This window comes from Dermacentor variabilis, chromosome 11, assembly GCF_050947875.1.
Source record: "Dermacentor variabilis isolate Ectoservices chromosome 11, ASM5094787v1, whole genome shotgun sequence".
In the NCBI taxonomy this organism is placed as follows: Eukaryota; Metazoa; Arthropoda; class Arachnida; order Ixodida; family Ixodidae; genus Dermacentor; species Dermacentor variabilis.
Genome location: NC_134578.1, coordinates 40895325 through 40916704, shown reverse-complemented (window position 1 = coordinate 40916704; position 21380 = coordinate 40895325). Strand labels below are relative to the sequence as shown.

Here is a 21380-nt window from a genome sequence, read left to right as displayed (position 1 = left end):
CAAGAGGGGGCGCACCGATGTCACTGCCCAGTTCATCACGAAAACCAATAGCAACTATTCCAAATTCCACGTGGTTCATAGTGAGCATTCAGAAATTACCGCACGATATGTCTCTCCTTTCAATGTTACAAGGGCCCTAAGCGACACCATTGGACAAGGATATAAAATATAGAAACTAGCAAATGGGACCTTCTTTTGGAAGTGTTGTACCAACAGCAGTACGAGAAACTTTCAGGAGTAACAGCCTTTGGTAACATTCCCATAGCGATCAGCCCTCACCGATCACTGAATACCGTTCGTGGCGTCATTTCTGACGATGACCTTAAGTATGTGACCGAACAAGAACTCCTCAACGCACTAAAAGAACAAAATGTCACAGATGCGTACAGAATAAAGAGAGGAGAAAACAAGGAAATCGAAACAAAGCCCTTCGACCTAACGTTTGCATTAAGCACACTGCCTGAATCTGTGGAGGTAGGCTACACCAATCTGAAACTCCGACCGTACATACCCAAACCGCGACGCTGTTCCAAATGCCAAAGGTACGGCCACGGCTCACAGAGCTGCCGTGGCCAAACCACGTGCGCAAAGTGTGCTTCCCATCATCACCCTTCAGACAACTGTGAAGTTGAATTACACCATTGTATAAACTGCGAGGGCAGTCATCCTGCCTACTCGCGTGCCTGCCCTACATGGAAACAAGAAAAAGAGATCATCGCACTCAAAGTTAAAAAAATATCACTTTCAAGGAAGCGCGAAAGCGACTTTCATTGGTAGAAAAAAAGCTATTCCGTTGTGCTGCAACAGGGCGCGGCAACACAGCGGCCTTCGGAGCCTGCCCAGGTCACACACAATGAGGCTCATGCAGAGACTACAGTGCCCACAGTGGACGCAGCTAGTGTTGCGCCACTACCTCGAAAGCAAGCCGTGCGGACCCCCAGGTCAGCAGGCCCCAGGGTCCCTCTACGCACGGCGAGGCCCAACTTGAACATAACCATGCGTCCAGCACGGGCATCCAGCGTATCTGAGGATACAATGGACACAAGTCAAGCAAGCCCTGTACCGTCGACATCGGGTGAACGGCGGGGCTCCTTGGATCGCCAAAATAAAGAGAGGCTTCCAATCAAGTTGCCTGAAAACACAAGTTAGATCCTCTTTCACTCCACACATACAATACAAAATGGCTTTCGTACACTGGAATTGTACGGAACTTTTACATACCATAAATTACTTAAAAGACGTACTGACCACCTACTCACCCGTGGCCCTGTCTCTCCGAGAAACAAACTTATGTTCCAAACATGAAAACATACTCAAGAAGTATAAAGTGTTCCGCCGCGACCGAGAGCGGTCAAACAGGCTCTCAGGTGGCGTTGCTATTATAGTTAAAGAGGGGATTGCAGCTAAAGAACACCATCTTAATACTAAATTAGAAGCTGCGGCAGCAATCCTGCACACATTTAAAACAATTACCTTATGATGTCTATACCTGGAGCCACATCTAGGATCACCTTAAAGAACAGTTATCCGTGACATATTTGATAGTCGGAGATGTTAACTCGCACTCCAGCTTGTGGGTTAGTGACAAAACCGATAAAAGAGGCCAAATTATTGGGGATCTTATACAGATTGATAACCTATGTTTACGAAACACTGGAAAACCAACCTATTGTTCACCTAACTCAGGAAAAATGAGCTGCATCGATGTGCCCTATTGTTCACCCTCTATTTTTACTGAAATAAAATGGGACCTACTAGACTCCCCATATGGAAGCGATTACCTACCTGTACTGATCAGCTTAAAATCCTCACTGGAAGTAATCCCGCCAAAACCACAACAGTGGAAGCTCCATTTAGCCGACTGGGCCCTTTTTCAAGAGAAAGCCAGCCTACAAAAAATTGTCAGATAACCTCACCATAGACAAACTAAATGAAGGTTTTACAAACTGTATCATTGACGCTGGAAACCTAGCTATACCTCAGTCCTCTCGAGTAGTAAACAATATTGTCACGTGTTGGTGACGTTGAATAACACAGTAGCAATACTGCGAACGACAAAACTAACTTTTATTGGGCGAACCTGTGCCCACAAAACAGGCTGCACTTATAGCACAACGATAGCGGCGACCATGGTCGGCGATCGTCGAAATTTTGATCAGCGGGTCAAGCGCGTCGCCTTTTATAGAGCAGTCGTCGAATGTTCCAGACTAATCGTTGGGACCCGCGTGCCTTCCACAGAGTTCTACACATTCGCGTCAGGAGATGAAATCAGATAACACAAGGTTCGGCGACAACAGACAGCGGATAGAAGCATCGATAACTTTCCAGAAACTTCGGACACATGCAGGCGTGTCCCGCGCCGTGTGACAACACCTGTCAGGCGGCGAAACGTGGTCGCTAGATAAAGATAAGTACACGTGTCAATATCACAAAATTTGGTATACACAAGAATGTAGAGAAGCGAAAAAAGAACAAAACAAAGCTTGGGGAATATTTCGCAGATACCCAACGGCAGAAAACTTTATATGGTTTAAAAAAGCGAGAGCAAAAGCCCGATATATCCGCCGCAGTGCTGAAATGAATTCATGGCAAAGCTACGTGTCCTCTATAAGCAGCTCAACCACATCAAAATAAATGTGGGAGAAGGTACGAAAGCTAAATAACAGCTATTCCCCATTCACAGTTCCACTTCTCACAGCCCCCGGTATACAGACAAGCATAGAAGAACAGGCAGACATATTGGGTGAATATTTCTCGGCAGCTTCCAGTTTATCACACTATACAGAATATATTCTAAAGTTCAAAAACACTGCTGAGAAACAAAGACTACCGATAAATGGCAGCAGAAATGAACCATACAATACTTTAATTAAAGTTCAGGAAATCCATAGGGTACTGTCCGCTGGTAAAAAAACTGTACCTGGCCCCGATATACTACATTACCAAATGCTAGGCCATCTCTCTGAACATGGCGTAAAAGCCCTTTTAAATCTTTTTAACAAAATTTGCATATCGGGGAAGATACCTGAAGCATGGAGGAAAGCTATAATTGTTCCATTTTTGAAACCTGGAAAACCACCAACCTCCCCCAGTAGCTATAGGCCTATAGCCCTTACCAGCTGCCTTGCGAAGTCCTTCGAAAATGTCCTGAATGTTAGATTAACCTTCGTGCTAGAAACCCGTGAGCTGCTCGATGTCCATCAATGTGGTTTTAAAAAAGGATCATCCACTAATGACCATCTAATTCTTGAAAACATAGTACGAGAAACATTTATGCACAAACACTGCCTTGCTGTTTTTTTCGATTTAGAGAAGGCATATGACACAACCTGGAGGTTCGGGATTCTTGAAGATCTGGCCGGCCTTGGCATCCACGGCAGGATGTTGAACTGCATAAAAGATTTTTTGTCTAACTGTTCGTTCCATGTGCGCCTAGGCTCAACCCTGTCGAAAAATTTCGTTCAGGAAAATGGAATACCACAGAGGTGTATTTTAAGCACCACACTTATTATTATAAAAATGAATTTCATGAACAAAATAATCGCAAAGTCCGTTATGTAGTCAGTATACGTCGACAATCTTCAGATAGCCTGCACATCATCAAACATATCAAAATGCTTACAATGTGCTTATCAACATGCTTACAGCTTACAATAAATAAACTAGAAACATGGGCTGACAAAAATGGTTTCCGCTTTTCTCCACAGAAAATAGTGGTCATTCTCTTTTCACTCAAACGAGGAGTGCAGACAGACCCCTCCCTACACCTGAACGAAGCCAAATTACCTGTCCAAAACGAGCACAAATTCCTAGGCATAATTTCGCAAACAACTCGCCTTCCTTCCGCATATCAACGCGCTGAAAAAGAAAGCACCTCGATCTCTTAGCATACTTAAGGCCCTTTCACGCAAACATTGGGGTTCCGATAGGGTATGCCTCCTACACATTTACCGTTCTGTTATACGCTCCAGCTTAGACTATGGGTCCACAGTGTATCGCTCAGGAAGGAAGTCATGTTTGAACCGCCTTGACCCAGTACATAATTTAGGTTTACGTCTTTCAACTGGTGCATACAGGACGTCTCCTATACACAGTCTGTATGTAGAAACCAATGAACCGCCCCTTTCCGACAGAATAACCATGCTTACATGCTCATACATCCTAAAAATTCGTTCACTGCCGAAACACATCTGCTACCCAATAGTTACAAGGTGCCCATCACGAGGACTATTTACCAACGAAACCCAAGCAATAAGACCACTCCTTCTCCGCTACGAGGAGAGATACCAAGGACTAGATATAAGGGAGACATTGGCTCAGATAGCCCGAAAACCCGGTCCACTCCCACCTTGGTATTGCCAGCCTTCAGTGTGTGACTTCACATTAACACACCTTCAAAAAAAAACACCACATGAACACATATTACAAGAATTTTTAGCACTAAACGAAAAATACGTGGAATACACAGCGTTTTATAGTGATGGCTCCAAATCGGCAGGATACGTTGGCAGTGCCGCGATACAAAACATTTGGGAAAAAACGGTACGTCTACCTTAGTGTGCATCCATTCTTACTGCAGAGTGTTACGCAATCTCTCTAGCTATAGAAAAAATAATAAATGAGAACATTGAAAACAGCATAATTTACACTGATTCACTAAGCGTACTAACAGCACTTCATCCTAGAAATGCAATTACACCATTAATCGGGGACATCCTACATAACATAAGAAAGACCACTTGAAAAGGACAAAACATAAAATTTTGCTGGGTGCCCAGTCACGTCGGAATCGGTGGCAACGAAAAAGCAGATGAATGTGCAGCAAAATCTCGGCATAAAAAATCATCAAAACAAGAATTCCTTACAAAGACTGTATGAAATTAGTGAACCATAAACTGAGAAATAAATGACAGGCTACATGGAATAATGAAGTAACCAATAAGCTGCACCTAGTAAAACCTGTAATAAAAGAATGGAAGTCATGCTCACACCAAGAACGCTTCATCGAAGTAATCTTATGTCGCCTTCGCATAGTACACACGCACCTTACACACAACTTCCTCCTGACAAAATAAGACAAGCCTTGCTGCGAAAAATGCGGGTATGAACTTACTGTAAACCACATCTTATTACTATGCGTAAAACTCGAAACACTAAGGAAAAAATACTTTACTTCGTTTTATAATCAACACAATCCCTTTCACCCAGCATTGTCTTTAGGTGAAGATGCACTTGTGGATACCACACATGTTATTAGCTTCTTAAGAGAAGCAGGTGTCATTGAAAAACTATAAATGAGCCCATCCCCAACTTCATCTTGGTATGCACCTCACCCACCTTCTCATATTTGAGAAGACTGAGGTGTTCAGTTTGTTGGGATCCTCAGAGTCCTTGCCCAGACAAGGATCGTCGCTGAGGTGACCCAGCTTTTTAAAAAGAAATTTGACCTTGCGTTTGGCGCATGATAGCCTGAGTTGCTTATGAGCCATTAAACCCAACACAACACGCAAAAGAATGCACTTCGACTTTCATCTGGTTGGGAAACGACCAGCCGGATCACCGAAGGAGGCTTGCCACCTAATTCCTCAACCTGGGCGACTCTTCCATATAACCAACCGAATATTCAAGTGAATGTTCCTCGTGGATATGACAGCATAAGTAAGCGTGCTATCGGATACCAATGCGGATCGCCGGTCCAAGTCCACAGAATTTCCCGCCAACGCCTCATCGAAACCCGCCGACGGCCGCAGGTCGTTGACTATTGACCTAGAGCACTGCGAAATTTATCCAAACATGTTGATAGGATTCAGGCACGGCCGTTCAACTATATACCGCGTTGTCGACTTGGTATCATCATCAGCCTATTTCATGTCCACTGCAGGACAAATGCATCTCCCTGTGATCTCAAATTACCTCTGTGTTGCGCCAACCGATTCCAACTAGCACCCGCGAATTTCCTCATTTCATCGCAACAACTTAGCACGTAGCACGTGTTGTCCTTATATTAAAAAAAGGTGACCCAAACTCAGTTCTAAATTACCGTCCGATTTCCATATTATCCTCTTCTTGTAAATTAATTGAACACATTGTTGCTGACTACATTAATGATTTCTTAAACAAGCGTAACATTTTATCTCCTTTCCAACATGGCTTCAGGAAGGGGCTCTCGACAGTCACCCAATTAAGCAGAGTCATTCACTCGTTTGCTTCTGTCCTTGATAAGGCTGACCAAGTAGATCTGATATTTTTGGATTTTCAAAAAGCATTTGATGTAGTTCCTCACGACAAATTAATTTATAAATTAGAATTCCTTGATCTTCCTGCCTTTATCCTGTCCTGGGTTTCAGCTTACTTGACGCGTTGCAAACAGTACGTAATGATTGATGGGCAGCAGTCCGATTCTCTTTCGGTAACCTCTGGCGAGCCTCAAGGCAGCGTCCTTGGCCCGCTACTATTTCTTATTTATTGTAACGACATAGTTGATGTAATAGAGGCCCCTGTCAATATTCGTCTGTTCGCAGACGACTGTATCATTTGTAACGATATTAATACAGTTCATGATCAACTATCTCTTCATTTAGCCTTAAACAACATTCTTCAGTGGAGCAACAAGAGGGGAATGAAACTTAACTCAGATAAATCTGTGCTTCTACGTATAACAAATAAAAAACTACCCCTAAAATTTTCTTATTCTATTGGCCAAGATCCCTTGGCCGAAGTGAGCGAGTACAAGTATCTTGGAATTACAATTACTAACAACCTAAATTGGAATAGCCATATTGCTGCTACCGCCTCCGCTGCTTTCAGAAAGTTTTGTCTACTTAGCCATAAGCTTAAACATCCATCCCATGAAGTAAAATCCTTAGCCTATACCACATTTATTCGACCCAAATTGGAATACTCGTGCGTTATTTGGGACCCGTTTACCAAAATCGACATTTACGCCCTTGAAAGGATACAGAGAAGAGCTATACATTTTATTTTTCCCAAATACGGCCGAGAAGAGTCTGTTTCTGAATTACTGCGGACAAATGGCTTTCGCACCCTTCAAACGAGGAGAAAAATAAGACTCCTGCAGTTCCTCTACTCCTTGATAAACCGTAAATTTTCTTTAGATCCTAGTCCATACATAACACTTTCCGCATCCAGGAAAACCCGTCATTCCCACCCCCTCGCTCTCTCCCCTTACGTTGCCAGGACAAACCTCTTTAAATTTTCATTCTTTCCTCGAACCATAGAAGAATGGAACCTCATCCCTATCCATCATCTGAACTCACCTGAATCAATTCAAACTCATATTATTAATATTTCTTAACTAACATTACTGTTTCGTGTTAGGTTGTTTCATTTCTTGAATTTCATATTTTTGCAATTCTGCCTTTTTACATGTACTTTTATTTGTTACCATGCCCCTCCTGCTTGGGCCACACGGCCTGCAGTATGTTGCAAATAAATAAATAAATAAATAAATAAACTTGTCTTCTGCCTTCCTCTACTGCACTTCCCTTCTCTTGATAACAATTCTGTAGCCTAATGGTCCAACTATTATCTCACCTGCGCATTGCATGATCTTTCCAGGGCCGTTTTCTTTTCTCTCAATATCAATTAGATCATCGGCTATACCCATTTGCTCTCTGATCAAAACCGCTCTGTTTCGGTCTCTCAAGGTTATGCCTAGGATTCTTCGTTCCACCGCTCTTTGTGCGGTCCTTAACTCGTTCTCAAGCTTCTTTGTCAGTCTCCAAGTCTCTGCCCATATGTCAGCACCAGTAAAATGCACTGATTATACGCCTTCCTTTTCAATGATAATGGTAAGCTTCAAGTCGGGAGCTAACAATGTCTACCGTAAGCTATCCAACCCCTTTTTATTCTTCTATAAATTTCCGTCTCATGATCAGGGTTCCCTGTGAATAATTGACCTTGGTAAACGTACTCCTTCACAGACTCTAGAGGCTGACTGGCGATCCTGAACTCTTGTTCTTCTGGCTGTTTTTTCACTATCTTTGTCTTCCGCATAATAATCTTCATTCCCACTATTAGAATGTAAGAGTTGGGTTGACTTGGTAACGTACTTCGAATTCCAGAAGGCCTGTAAAAGCTTGTCTGCTGCCTTGTTTCTAGGCATTAAGTGGGTTTTCGATAATGTTACCCATAAAGCCATCCTTAAAGCGTTAGAAGCAATAGGACTTGGGGGTAAGATATATATTTGGGTTCATAGCTAGCTACAGATGCGATCATTATACGTGCTCACCGGGGATGGCCCGGCACCACAATATTACAGTATTTGCGGACTCCCTCAGGGCGGAGTACTAAGCCCAATGTTTCTTAATCTAGCTCTTGTTGGACTACTCGAGGACCTTTCAAACGCCGTTCGACTCTCTATCTACACCGACGTCTGGATATGGACGTCGGTGGCGACACGCATTCAGCTTCGCGCTTGGCTTCAGAAGGTGGCCTCACCGACATCATGCTACCTTCGCAAACAATGACTGGAGGTGGCGCAAGAAAAGTGGGCAGTGTTGGCATTCGCCCCGAAGCCAATGTTCGCATACGGCATATCAATCAACAGGCAACTGATATCGCCGCGCAGAAGTCACAAGCTGTTGAGGGTGGTGATTAGCGGAGACCTGCTTCACGTGAACTATGTGAAAAAGCGACAGATCGTTATTCGTCATCAGTTCAGGTTCCATGCAGGAAAGAACTGGGGAGTCCTCACACAATCCATGTTAGTTAGAGCTGTACAAGGTGTTGCTTGTTGGGTTCCTGCGGTACTGCCTTCCTGTTGTATCCAACACCTGCAAAAACAATTTCTGTACAATTCAAAGCATTGAAGCCTAAGCTCTCTGAATATGCCTTGTATTACCACGCAGTGCGCCAACGCCTGAAACTATTGCCATTGCTCAAGATTATTCAATGAGAACGCACATTGCCGTCGAGACTATGCGTGCGCATGTAAGGCGCACTGCCCGGAACCCTTGCCACCACCTCGCCGCACTCACCTTGGAAAGACCCCACACGACATTTAGCAGAACTGTCGGTACATATCTTGACTTATTTACATCAGGGTACATACCTGCGGCCAAGCCGGTTTCCCCTGCATGGGGTTTCAGCCGTGCTGAAGTACATCTCAGAATTCCAGGACTTCAGAAGAAGTCAGATTTACCACCGTGTGCACTAAAACGATTGAGCTTACTCCTGTTGTACCAGAGGTACAGTAGCCACGTACACACCTATAGTGACCGACCGACTACATCCACCAGCTCTGGCGGTGCGGTGTTTAACCGACGAGAAAAATACCACAGCGATTCAAGACGTCACCTGCCAGGACGTTCACGGCTGCAGAACTCACCACTCTGACCAGCGCGCTTCCATTTATTGACACAGATAGTCCTTGTACATGGGCCGTGTTTTCCAACTCGAGACCGGCTTTAGATAGTATGCACTCAATTCTCCGACGAGACACTCACGAACAGCTAACACACGAATTTATGAAACTTCACCGCATCGTAAAACAGAAAGGCCACAAAATTATTTTCCACTGTCTACTTGGCCATTGTGGAATCAGGGGCAATGATCAAACAGGCAAAGCTTTCCGAAAGTCTCATCAAGAACAGCACAGCGTTCGCATTCCTGTTACCGGGACAGAGGCTGCAAGGCAGCTTGGTCACCTGGCACGCAAGCTCGCTTTCGCAGAGTGGAACAACCTAAATATAATGCGCATCAGGTTGCACGAACTGAACCCTTCTTTCCAAACTCCGATTTCCACCCGCGCGTCACGTACTTGAGGCATCGCTTCTGTATCGGCTGTGGCTGGGAGCGGCTTTCACGAAGGCGTACACTACTTTGATTGGACGGAACGACAGTGTTGCATGCGACGTCTACGGCGCCCATAACAACGTCGAACACTTATTGTGCCAGTGTCATCGATTTTAGTCGGAAAGACAAGCATTATCTGTGACATTGGGACGACTGGATGATCCGCCGTTGTCTGTGCAGGTGCTGCTTGAAGACCATCCCCATCGCTCAACGGCCCACAAACCTGTGAAGGCACTTTCGTCTTTCTTGAGGGCGACATGCTTATGTGAAAGCATTTGACTCACTCAGGCCCTCCGCATGCGTGCACGAACCCTACGCAGCTTTCCTCCCTCTCACGTCCCTCTATGTCATTCTTCTAGTCCCTACTCTCGCGCCCCCCAGAGTAGGGTAACCAACCAGACGCAATTCTGGTTGACATCCCTGCCTTCTCTCTTTATTTCCTCCCCCTGGCAGGAAGACGACGTGAAGTCGAACGATAAACCGCAACTGTTTTTAGAGCGCAGCTCTTGGGTTCACGGTCCTGCGTTGAGCATCAGGGTCGGCGTAACTGGCAGAACAAACAAGCCCACTGAATGATGAAAAAGGAGAACAAATGTGGAGTGCAGCGAAGGATGAGAGTAGGCGATAGCGAATAGAGTGGCAAGAGGAAACCGGAGTAGGAGGATACAGCGGAACAATTAGAATAGAAGCGGAGGAAGATAGTATGGCAAAAAGGTAAAAATAAAAGCGGAGCGCCGCAGGAAACGTGTTTGACGGTGGCGACGTGCTACAATATGGCGCAATTGTAGCGCGCCGTCACTCGGTCAGCGATGACGTCATTACTAAAGCATGCGGCGAGCTTGTCCGCCGATACCTGATATGGAGCCAAAGCACTGGCGTTTCTTCGTACCCACTGCAAACGCGCTACATCGTCTGCACCGCCGCCGCTATAGAACGCGCTCCGAGCCAACGACGCGTTGCCGTCTTTACGCTTTCTTTCTGAACAATGAGCGAAGCAGCTAGTGCAAGTGCTTCGTATGCCGCGGCTGCTGAACGAGCTGCCCGAGCAGAGGCCCAGTGCCACCACTGAGAGGATCCTACCGTTCAGATTCACATGCCTTGTCTCAATAAGGCTAATTCAAAATACTTCGATAGCTGCGCTCAAATTCCATTATGGACTATCGTAATCGCCAGCGAATTTTTCTCAGCGTACTTGTACCGGAAATTGAAGCAAACTTGAACTTTGCGGTGGCGATAAGAGCAAGTTCTGGTAACGTTAATCCATGGAATATCACTGTACTCGCCAGTTTCCTATTTTTATTTCTATTGGTAAACTTTCTTAATGCAGCACTGGCGTGAAAGTGCTTTCTAGAAAGTGCCACAGTGCAACAGTGATTTGGCGAGTCTCGTTATTTTGGAAAGCGCGAGAACTTTGTGGATACAGGCATTATCCGCTAGCGCGCCGTTGTGCGATATAAGAAAGGAGATAAAAAGGTCATACTGCGAAATCGTGCGTTCTATCCATAAAATCATCACACAGGGCAGTATTTACAGGACCTCACGCCCTTTCTACCATTCTGTCCTTCTCGCTGGAGACGCCTCACTATTGGCCTACTTTACGGCAGATACCTCATTTGTTCCAGTTCTGCCAGGTGAGACGTTGAGAAAACGTTTGTCTCTTCGAAGTAATTTGTCGGAACCAATCACTGAATGTACGAGTTATGCTAGAGAATCGCAATACTTAGATGAACAATTTCAAGAGAATAATTATTCCGTAATAAATCTATATATCTTTAGCAATGCTAGTGTGTCTCGTAAAAATATCGGATGATCTATAAAAGCGCTCTCCGATATTCCTACTTCTGCTAATAACACATTTTACTCGATGCATATGTATTGCATTTTTTAAATAAAAGTTAGGATAACCGTAATAACTAAGTTCAGTTCAACAATGGAACTTTTATTTATGTAGTGGTATTTTCGCACAACGCGGTGCGTATATCTTTCCGGTGCTCAGCATCTGCAGTATAATAGTATAACGAGGGCACGGGAGAAGCAGTTTCACTGCCCATTCTCCATGTAACTATGCGAGTAGCACAGGCATATCTATTGGGACTGTGAGATTCCGCAGAATTGACAGCTTCGGACTGTTTGGAACTGGTTTGGAATGGGAATGATACCCCCAATTATTACCCTGCTCTAGTTAATCTAATTTATTTGCGTCCGTGCTACTAAACAATAACACATTGAGTTTTGTACTTATTCATTTCAACTTAGTTGGACTCTAACCATGTTTAACTTATGAAGGTTCATATTTAATGTGTGGTCTAAGTCGAAGCATACCTCTCTATTTTTTGACACCACACATATTTATGAGTAAGCAGTATTCGTTTATAATATTATCACTGATTTCACAGTAAATAAAGCTCTACGAGAATTATTTTTGAGTCTTCAGACTTATCACTATGACTAATTGAAAATACATGTAATTTTTCACTCTCTCACACATTTCAAGTCTTGTAACAGCGAATATATATCGCGGCAAGCGACTATAGAATATAATATTCTGCAATGATACTTCTCGCAGGAGCGTAATGGAAAGAGAGACTGGGTATGAATAAATACCGTCTCTTTGGACAGCGAGTAGAAACGGCTGCTGAAACTTCGTTTTGCTGGAGATAAAACTCGCAGAACATTGAATAAATTTAGTAATGCAACCATACGACGGGGAAGTTGCACACGTATCTCCTTCAGCGTTACTTCTTTTATTACCAATATTTTTAAAAGGGAGAGTTCTAAGTTCGACGTTGTATTGACTGTAATTTAAAACTGGGAAGTGTTTGGTACAAAAGAAGTTTGCAACAAAGCGATTACGGACACAAATGTAACCGGGGAAACTTAAAGCTAGAGGCTCATTTTTTATACATTGCAAAGAAATATATTCTTGCAGAATTTTGCTGTCCTTGTTTATTAAATGCAAAGGAAAGCTAGACATGTACTTGTCTACGTACAAAGTAAAAACTATATGTTTAATGTGAAGACAGAAATTCTGCTTGAGGCACAATCTTCTAGCCAGTTGCCCTGCGCTTTGTGCAGGAAAAGAAGAACCACATAACAGGCAAACCTACTTATACTCTCGCGTTCAACCTCTTATAAAAAACTAGAACCATGGCCTGTATACTGAATATAACGTCACCCCAGTGGCTTAACAGATTCCTCTTAGGACTCTTGGCTTGCGAAACGACCAAGACCATCGGCTAATCGCTGTTAATATTTCATGTATTGAGTGCAGTCGCATACGGCATGATTTAAATAATCACGTACAGGACACAGCTCATAGAATCGGTATGCATTGCCTCGTAATAAGTGAACCTAATGACGTATAAGTTCCGCTCCCAGCCTAAGCCTGGGGGAAGATTGGCTGGGCTGCGCTGTTTATTTAGTGTTATTTATTTGGGGAAAATGTTATTTCAGGGTTCAGTCTCTAATGGCGTTGGTGGCAGATTTTCAAATAATATCAGTGCTTGTTCGTCGGTTATTGTGCAATACTTAGAAGAAGGCAGTTGGCTTCGTGCCTTCAAAAAGAAATAGTGAGCAGTCATACTAAGTCGTCAGGAATACTATTCCTATTGCCCTGTAAACCATAGGTCCAATCGGCACTTGTCGATGAGATGGAAGAATGACTTTGCTTTCCAGATGTAGTTTTGCAAATAGGTGAATATATTTTGCTGCTATGTCGAGCATACTAGTTCCTTTTCCCGCTCTTAAACGCTATGCATATATACAACTCATAATGCTATCTTTTTCAGCCTTCATTACGTGTCAATCTGACATCTAGTTTGTTTCTCAATGCGGCATTTCAGCTCAAAGAAGACTTTAGAGGAAAAATACTTCAATAATACATCTTTTACCCTAGTTTACTACCTATTTGCTCAGGTGTTTCTTGCACAGCCAAAAAGGTAAATGAAAGAACAAACGTTTGCCACATTGCCAAACATTTAATGTTCAGAGAAGGCTATCCAAGAATCTCTAATTTTAATGGGGCTAAAAATATGTCTAAAATATATAAATCACTGGGTAATGACCTGCCTCCTCATATGGAACGCCAAACTGTATCTAATAAACAAGGAAATTAACATTTACCGTCCATGCTTTCTGGTATTTCGACAGTCTTGATTCGTTCTTCCATATAGCATCCGTTGCTTCTATGCATGGCAAAGTAACTCCAAGAGTTACGAGTAATATAAAACGCATCGCTGTCAGACTTCAGCATGCGACGTCAGTAACTGCGCAAAAGTAGTGGTTTTTGCCGCATATAAATAGTATAACATATCCAGCTGATGCTCCACTGGCGTCATTAAGTGCACACCGAGCAACCTGACCTTCACAAATATACGTCCGTTCGCATGAGAGCATGTAGCAACCTTTCACACAGCATTCCTTTGAACTTCCTTTCCTTTGAATGCCTTCGAACTCATCCTAGCTGAATGATGTTCTGCATACTTCAATATTCGTGTCCTTTAGGGAGCTGCTTCCTAGTACTGCACAATATTCGAAAGCGCAGAGAAATACTAGCAAGAGAGGAATGGCTAGTGCACTCGTGCGTGAGTCATTCTAGTTTGTCTAGTTTGTGCAATTTTCCCCGCAGGGGCGTCTGCATCAGCAAGTGTTTCCTGTGTTATGACACCACGTACCCGAGCACACGAGGGTTGGACCCTCCCGCGTGTAGCCGTGCGTCGCCTAGCCGTGTCCGGGGAAAGGGGGATCCTGGGGGTTGAGCCAATGCGGGTTGTTTGGATCTTTAAGGCCGCCCGTAGGCAGCAACATGCCTATTCGGCCTCTGCTTTGCATAGGCGGCACCTTCAGACGCCCCTTTTCTGGGGGAAATCGACAGTCGCCTCTTCCTGTCCTCCTCTCCAGCTGCGTCTTTCTCTCTAACCTTTTCTTCTTACCTGTCTTCTCTTCACTTCTTACTACTTCCGTATTTCCTGGCAGCAAGGGTTAACCTGGTGTAGTTTATCCAAGCTTGGGTCTAATATATTAGGTTATAGCGGTTGCATACAGCTGGCGTCTACGTTTCCTTCGGGTCTTATAGCGCCTCCTTGTTCGGCTTGCTGGTGGCTGGCTGCCATGGCTGCCATGAATAAATAAACATGTATGGATTTATCGTCCTTGCCCCGTCTGTCTGATCGACCTCTTTACCAAATAGGATGCACCGAAGAGAAATTGCAGTTTTTTTTGTCAATCAAAACAAACGTTGGCACGATATCACGCTATTCATAGTGCAAATCCTGAAAAGACAGTTAGAATTATCTCCCCTTTCACGGTTGCGAAACGTCCCACTGAATCAGTTGGCCCAGGCTACAATGTTACAAAAATGGCTAGCGGCGACCTCCTGCTTGACGTCCGCGATAAACAACAGTATGACAAGCTCCCAAATCAGGTCTCCTTCGGTAATGTTAACGTAAGAGTGACTCCACATCGATCCATGTACACAAGCAAAGGAGTAATTTCCGACGATGACCTGCTATATGTGAGCGAGGAAGAGCTCCGGGAAGGTCGGAAGGAAGAGAACGTCATCATAGTAAAGAGAAATATAATCAAACGGGAAAACAAAGAAATTCCAACTAAACATCTTATCGTTCTTTGCATCAAGTGTGCTGCCAGAAACATTACAAACAGGATATACTAAAGTCCGAGTCCGACCATACATCCCGAACCCTCGGATATGTTTCAAGTGCCTGAGGTATGGGCACGGCTCACAAAGCTGCCGCGGCCGACAAACCTGCGCAAAGTGCGGTGTTCATGATTTCCTTTCAGATAACTGTAATGGCGCACTCCACTCTCCCATCTGTCATGGTGGAGATGCAGCTTTCTCTAGAGCTTGCCCTATATGGCAGAATGAAAAAGAAATTATCAGCCTGGAAGTGACAGAGACTAATTCCTTTCAGGAAGCGCAAAAGCGCATTTCCTTTCTTCATACCGCAGGGTATGCTGTTGCGGCGCCTAAGGTGGCAACGCCGCCGCCAACTCCGGCGTCTCCCAGGACCACAAATTATGTGGCCGCGGCAGTGCCACCAGCCCCCCCAGGCGACATCAGCCGGCTCTGCTGCGCCATCTCTGAAGGAGGGTCCCTCGACCTCTCGGTTGGTCGCCTCCAAGGCCCTACTTTTCGAGGCGTGGCCTACACCAAAAACAACCCCCTCGAGTGAGCGGAAGTCCAGCGGCTCTCAGGAGTCGGTGGACACAACCACAAGCCAGGCGGCGCTTTCAGCGCCTCGGGAGCGGCGCGCCTCTGGTGACCGTTCCAAGAAAGACAAAACCTGGATCACGGGCGTGGAAAGGCTCCATAAACCAACTGGCTCCTCTTGACACACAGCACATAAACACAAACAGTATGAATGCACAAAATATTACACTGGAACGTTAGAGGTCTGATGCACAACCTCAATGATATCAAAGAACTCTTACACAAATACAATCCAAAGGTGCTGTGTGTTCAGGAGACACATCTTAAATCTAGAAAAACTTTCTGAGGCAATACGCTCTTTTCCGGAATGAATGGGATTATGCCGTTGCATCGTCCGGCGGGGTAGCAATTATAGTCGACAGTGGCGTTGCTTGTCGGCAACTGCAACTCCGAACTCCTCTTGAAGCAGTTGCTATCGAAGTAGTGCTATTCAATAAATTAGTTACCATCACGTCTGTATACATCCCTCCAAGTTGTTAGCTCTCTAGCACAACCTGTCAAAGCTTTATTGAGGAGCTCCATCCCCCTTACACAGTCGTCGGTGACCTTAACGCGAGCCTTACACGGTGGGGTGACTCTCGCTGTGATGCGAGAGGACGGCTCATGGAAAACATGCTACTCTGTTCAAGTTCTCGCTTGCTTAACAAGAAAAAGCCAACATTTTACAGCTCTACACACAAAACATTTTCTTCCATAGACCTAAGCATAGCGTCTAGTACAATTGTGCCGTATCTAGAGTGGGATGTCATTAATAACCTTTATGGAAGTGATCATTCCCTATTGTTTTAAAGCTTAAAAACAAAGTGAGTGTCCTGCTCATGTTCTCGATGAAAAGTTGATTTAGCCGACTGGATGAAGTTTCCCGAATTAACACAGCTGCCCTGGAGTGGTATCTGTGAACTTAGTCTAGACGATGCAGTAGTATACATAACGGCGTTCATTATTGATGCTGTATCAGAAGCACTAACTTTACACAAAGATATTATTGTGGATGCTGAGCATATATATACACCCATCTGAATTCGCATGGAAGAAGAAAGTACACTACCACGTGTGGATTATGTCAAGAATTCAAGCTCTTTCTTTGATAAAACCATTGATGACCAACTGAGGCAATGATCTCCTGCCCGTTCGATTTCGGTAGCTTATACGATTTGCCTGGTTAATTTGTTGCCATGGCGATACACGACAACAGACTGATCAAAAAGAGGGTGACAATGTGGCTGCGCATCACATTATTTACAATGAGCGGCCATTTGGCCGTCTGTAGGTCTATTGCTGACTTTATTGCTGTGCTGTTAGAGACGCCCATACAAGCACTTGGTGGTCTCACCAATGTAGCGTTTTCCACAGGAGGGGGGAATTCTGTAACCAGCTCCCTTTTTGCCGGCCACGTAGGCATCTGTGGGATTGATGGCACAGTCTAGTCTGCGCCTTTTTGTAGGGCAGCTCAACCTGCACAAACTCAAAAGCTTATTTGGTGCCGTGAACAACTCTTTGGCGCCAGAACATTGCCCTACCTTTTTACGATTGTGAGACTTTATGCAGGTAGGGAATCACTGCTACCTTATCTTTGTATCTCTTCTTCTTTTTTCTCTCTCCTGTCTTCCGCTCTCTATTCGTTACTCATGCGCCATTGAACCTTCCTTCTGCACTGACGGCCTTCATTAACTGAGACTGTAACGTGCCTCGGATACCCCACCACATCGAAGGCTGCCACTTGCCTTTGAATGTTTTCTACTATGGAATGATCGTACGACTTACAGTTAGTGCCAGACAAGAAAGAAAGCACTATATTTCTTTTCACAAGCTTGTAGTGTGCTGAGCTGTACGGTAAATGGGCTTATTGGCTCTCGGCCCATACGTCCGACGCGCGTGATCATCTTTGAAAAACAGCCGCCAATCTAAAAACCAAATGCTGTCTTCAAAATCTTAATTTCGCCATGCAGCTCAAAAAGAGCCTTGTGACAATGAGCTAAAAACAAATCCCTTAAAATAGGTGCGATGCGTGGCCCTAAGGAAATAACTTGCTTTTGCAGGTAAATGTTCTTGTCGAAAGAAACAAAAGTTTGCGTGAAATGGCATGATAAGACCTCTACAATACCAGCGCTACTCAGGCCACAGGCGTTTGAAATATCTACAGCAGCGTGCTCGACAATTGCAGCCTCGATACAGGACAGCAGTCGATGTGGCAAAGAATGAAACAAATCTGCTATATCAACAGAAAAAGCCGTTAAACTTTTGTCGTCACTTCACCTTAAGAAATCAATAACGGTGGCAGAATCTTCAGTTAAGAACGGGTCGACCACGTTAAGTAGTTTTAACTTGATTTTTAACTTGATTTTAACTTGATATGAATGCTTATTGCTTTTAGACATTTCTTCTTAAGAAACTATATATGGGATGAAATTTAGCTTATAGTACAGTATGATGCCCAGAAATGTGTGTTCTGTGGTAACTGGCATGTTCTGTCTGTGTAGTTCTACACTGGGCTTTGCAAATTGGCCTCTCGTTCGTGTGAAGCGGACACAGGAACTCTTAGGAGGAATTAGCTTCAAGCCATTTTCTTCTGCGCATTTAAATTCCTTGCTCAAGCCAAGCTGAAGATGCCGCTCACAGATTGTAAGGTTACTTGATTTGAACCCTAATTGTATATAGTATCCGTATATGGAGTAAAAGATGAGCTCTGCCAATAGCCAATGAGTTCGCGTAGGGAATGCTTACTTTGACGAGTGCACGGTCCACGAGGGCTGCTAGTTGGGATAAGCGAGCAGACGCAGCAAAAGAGGTGATTTCAGGTAAAAGTGTGGGCAGGGTCAGTGCACGTGGTGCCATTTATTGTCTGCTGTGGTGGACAGTATCACGTCGTGGCGCCCATGAGAGAGTTGTGATGACCATAAGCCTGCTCCAGTTGACGCCGCCGTGAGCGACTCATTTGCTTCCCTACACCCTATTAGGCCTCCTTCCCGCAGCCAGGAAAAAGGGTTGGCAGGGAACGGGGAGGGTTGGTGTGACGTGCCAACATGCATGAACTCGTTGTACAAAGCAACCGCTAGAGAAGACTGCCAGAACATGTTGCTGCAATTGACATGTACTTCAAAACTAAAAAAGGAGAAGGAAGAAGAAAAAGGGAAAGAAAAAAGCTGAATGCATCAGACAGAAACAAGGTGTATAAAATAAGAATATTAACAGCTATAAAAGAACTAGCTAAGCAGTAAGTCACCATACAATGACCACTGGAGTTATTTGTGCATGCTGGCCTGGCGGAGGCCTGACTACGGGCAGAGCCCCAGAGCGTGAAGCGTATGCATAAACCAGTGATTACACAAACATTATGCATGTATGCATTACCAGTGTATGCATACACACAATTTTCTTATCTAAACGAGATATAAGGGGGATGGAAGTATTTAGATAAAGGTTCATCCACGTCCTATGAATTCATTTTTGAACCCTATGAAACCATGCCGTTCTTGTGGGGAGAAATGTGTAGGTGAAATAAAATTCCCGTTGTTCGCGTTCTCTGGTAGTGCGAACATAGTTTTCTAGTATAGTAACGTTGATAATGTCATTACTGTGACATTTTGACGTTATATGTTTCAAAAGGGCTAGGCACGGGAGTGACTACAGATGCGGCCGATGACTCTTGCACCGAATTCAAAAGATGTGTCCGTCTGTTCTGCGTATTGAATGCTACATGCTCCGCGTTCTAACAGGTACTCGGCATTCGGTTGAACACAGCCGAGTTCACCTTTCATTAAGTGCTTCAACTGGGACTACGTGCTCTCTGCAGTTTAAGTTCATTGCATGCAAGTGATATATATCATTGCAGTCCCTGCAAATGTCTTCGTCCTCGTCGTTCAGGTTGCAATCCACCAATGTTGTTATACACGCCGAAAAGGCAGTACTTGAAATTCGCTGCTGCTACGAACATTACTAGGCCGAAGGTGAAATGTCAAAATAACATTTACAGCGTCGTTGTGTCTGCTTAGGAGTTGGGCGAATGGGTCACGAGTGCTTTTTTGAGGATTCGAATGTAAACCACCGCTCTAAATGGTTCGAGAGCACATGAAAGGTAAAGTCGATTGTATGGAATATGCTCAAAGTATGCTGTAATAAAATGCACTCAAAACTATTCAGCCAGAGCACCGAAATCGCCGAACTTCCATGAGTGCTTCTAAAAAAAGCTAATGAATTTATTTGCTGAATAACACTAAGTCGGGACGAGACTATTCGCGTTTTTGAAGAAAACACGTAGCAAAGTTAGAGGTGGATTCTTCGCGACATTGGTAACATTAAGTTACAAATTTGAAATATACAAAATGCTACAGTGAAACAAGTATGTATAAGGAAACCTATTTTATCGCCACAATTATTCAATGTGTATTCCATTCCCCCTTTAGCGTAATTCTTTCTGCCATAATGTTGCTATTAGAAATACCTTCGTGTGCAATCCCTATAAGCGACAGTTTGTCGCATAAGCAGAACATTCCGAAAATTTTCAAAGTATTGATAAAGATATCTTTACTTTTATATTGCAGAGACGCGTACCGGAAAATATCAAGGCTCTAACTTTCAAGCAGATTTAATTTATGACCGGAAATATTCGCCATAGCTGAATCGAAGACAACGCACTCTGAAAGATGTCAATTGTTGCAGCTTGGAATATGAGAAAATAAAATTAATAGACAAATGGCCACATGGACCTTCCTCACATAAACGTCGTCCAGTTGTTCAAATAAGCAAGAAACACGTGAAAAGTACATAACTGAAATGCTACGCCCGCCCTTTTTTGGTAACACTGGCGCATATCGGCGACATCAGCTTACGTTTTGGTATTCACTTGTGTCACACACCTTAACTCGGCACTTTCAAGCACTTCGAGGGCATTTAGCTAGCACTATGAATGAAGCATTTTATATACTGTGCCGTAAGCCATTTCTTCTTAATAAGCTCATGGTCCTTAACACTCAGGAAACTCAGTGCCCTAAATTTAAGTGGGTCGCCTTTCTTTATTTACTTTTTCTTTAAGTTAAAGGCCCATCGATTGTTCCCCTTCTATTACTTGGGATGACCAATGATAATCAACTATAAAGTCAGTACGATCAGCTAACTACAGTGCATGACCAGCCCAGTTCGAAACACATTGTCATCAAAAATCCACTGCAGGACCTTGGGTGCTGAATTGTAAAAATAAATGTGCAGGTGATTTACTCTTCGGGGCCAGAAAGTGTGAAATGTATAGGAAGATTCTGGAAATCATTCGCGCCAGGTATCGAGTTCTCAACAATAAACATGTCAGCAATAAAAGTCGCTAAGCAAGATAATCACAGTT

The 21380-nt window shown here is 44.0% G+C and overlaps 1 protein-coding gene across 4 annotated transcripts in view; it reads right to left on the bottom strand.

Moving 5' to 3' along the window:
• Positions 1 to 21380, bottom strand: part of LOC142563685 (male-specific histamine-binding salivary protein-like) — a 134300-nt gene that overhangs the window by 43978 nt on the left and 68942 nt on the right. For 2 of the 4 annotated variants that reach the window (XM_075674280.1, XM_075674279.1), the window contains exons 1-2: positions 13939 to 14081; positions 3330 to 3389 (exon numbers count right to left, since the gene is read on the bottom strand). In XM_075674280.1, the coding sequence (XP_075530395.1) occupies positions 3330 to 3389; positions 13939 to 14049 (171 nt within the window). In that variant the 5' untranslated portion in view covers positions 14050 to 14081. Of the gene's footprint in view, positions 1 to 3329; positions 3390 to 13938; positions 14082 to 21380 lie in introns of those variants that run through there. The other 2 variants (XM_075674281.1, XM_075674282.1) reach the window with 2 other exon arrangements.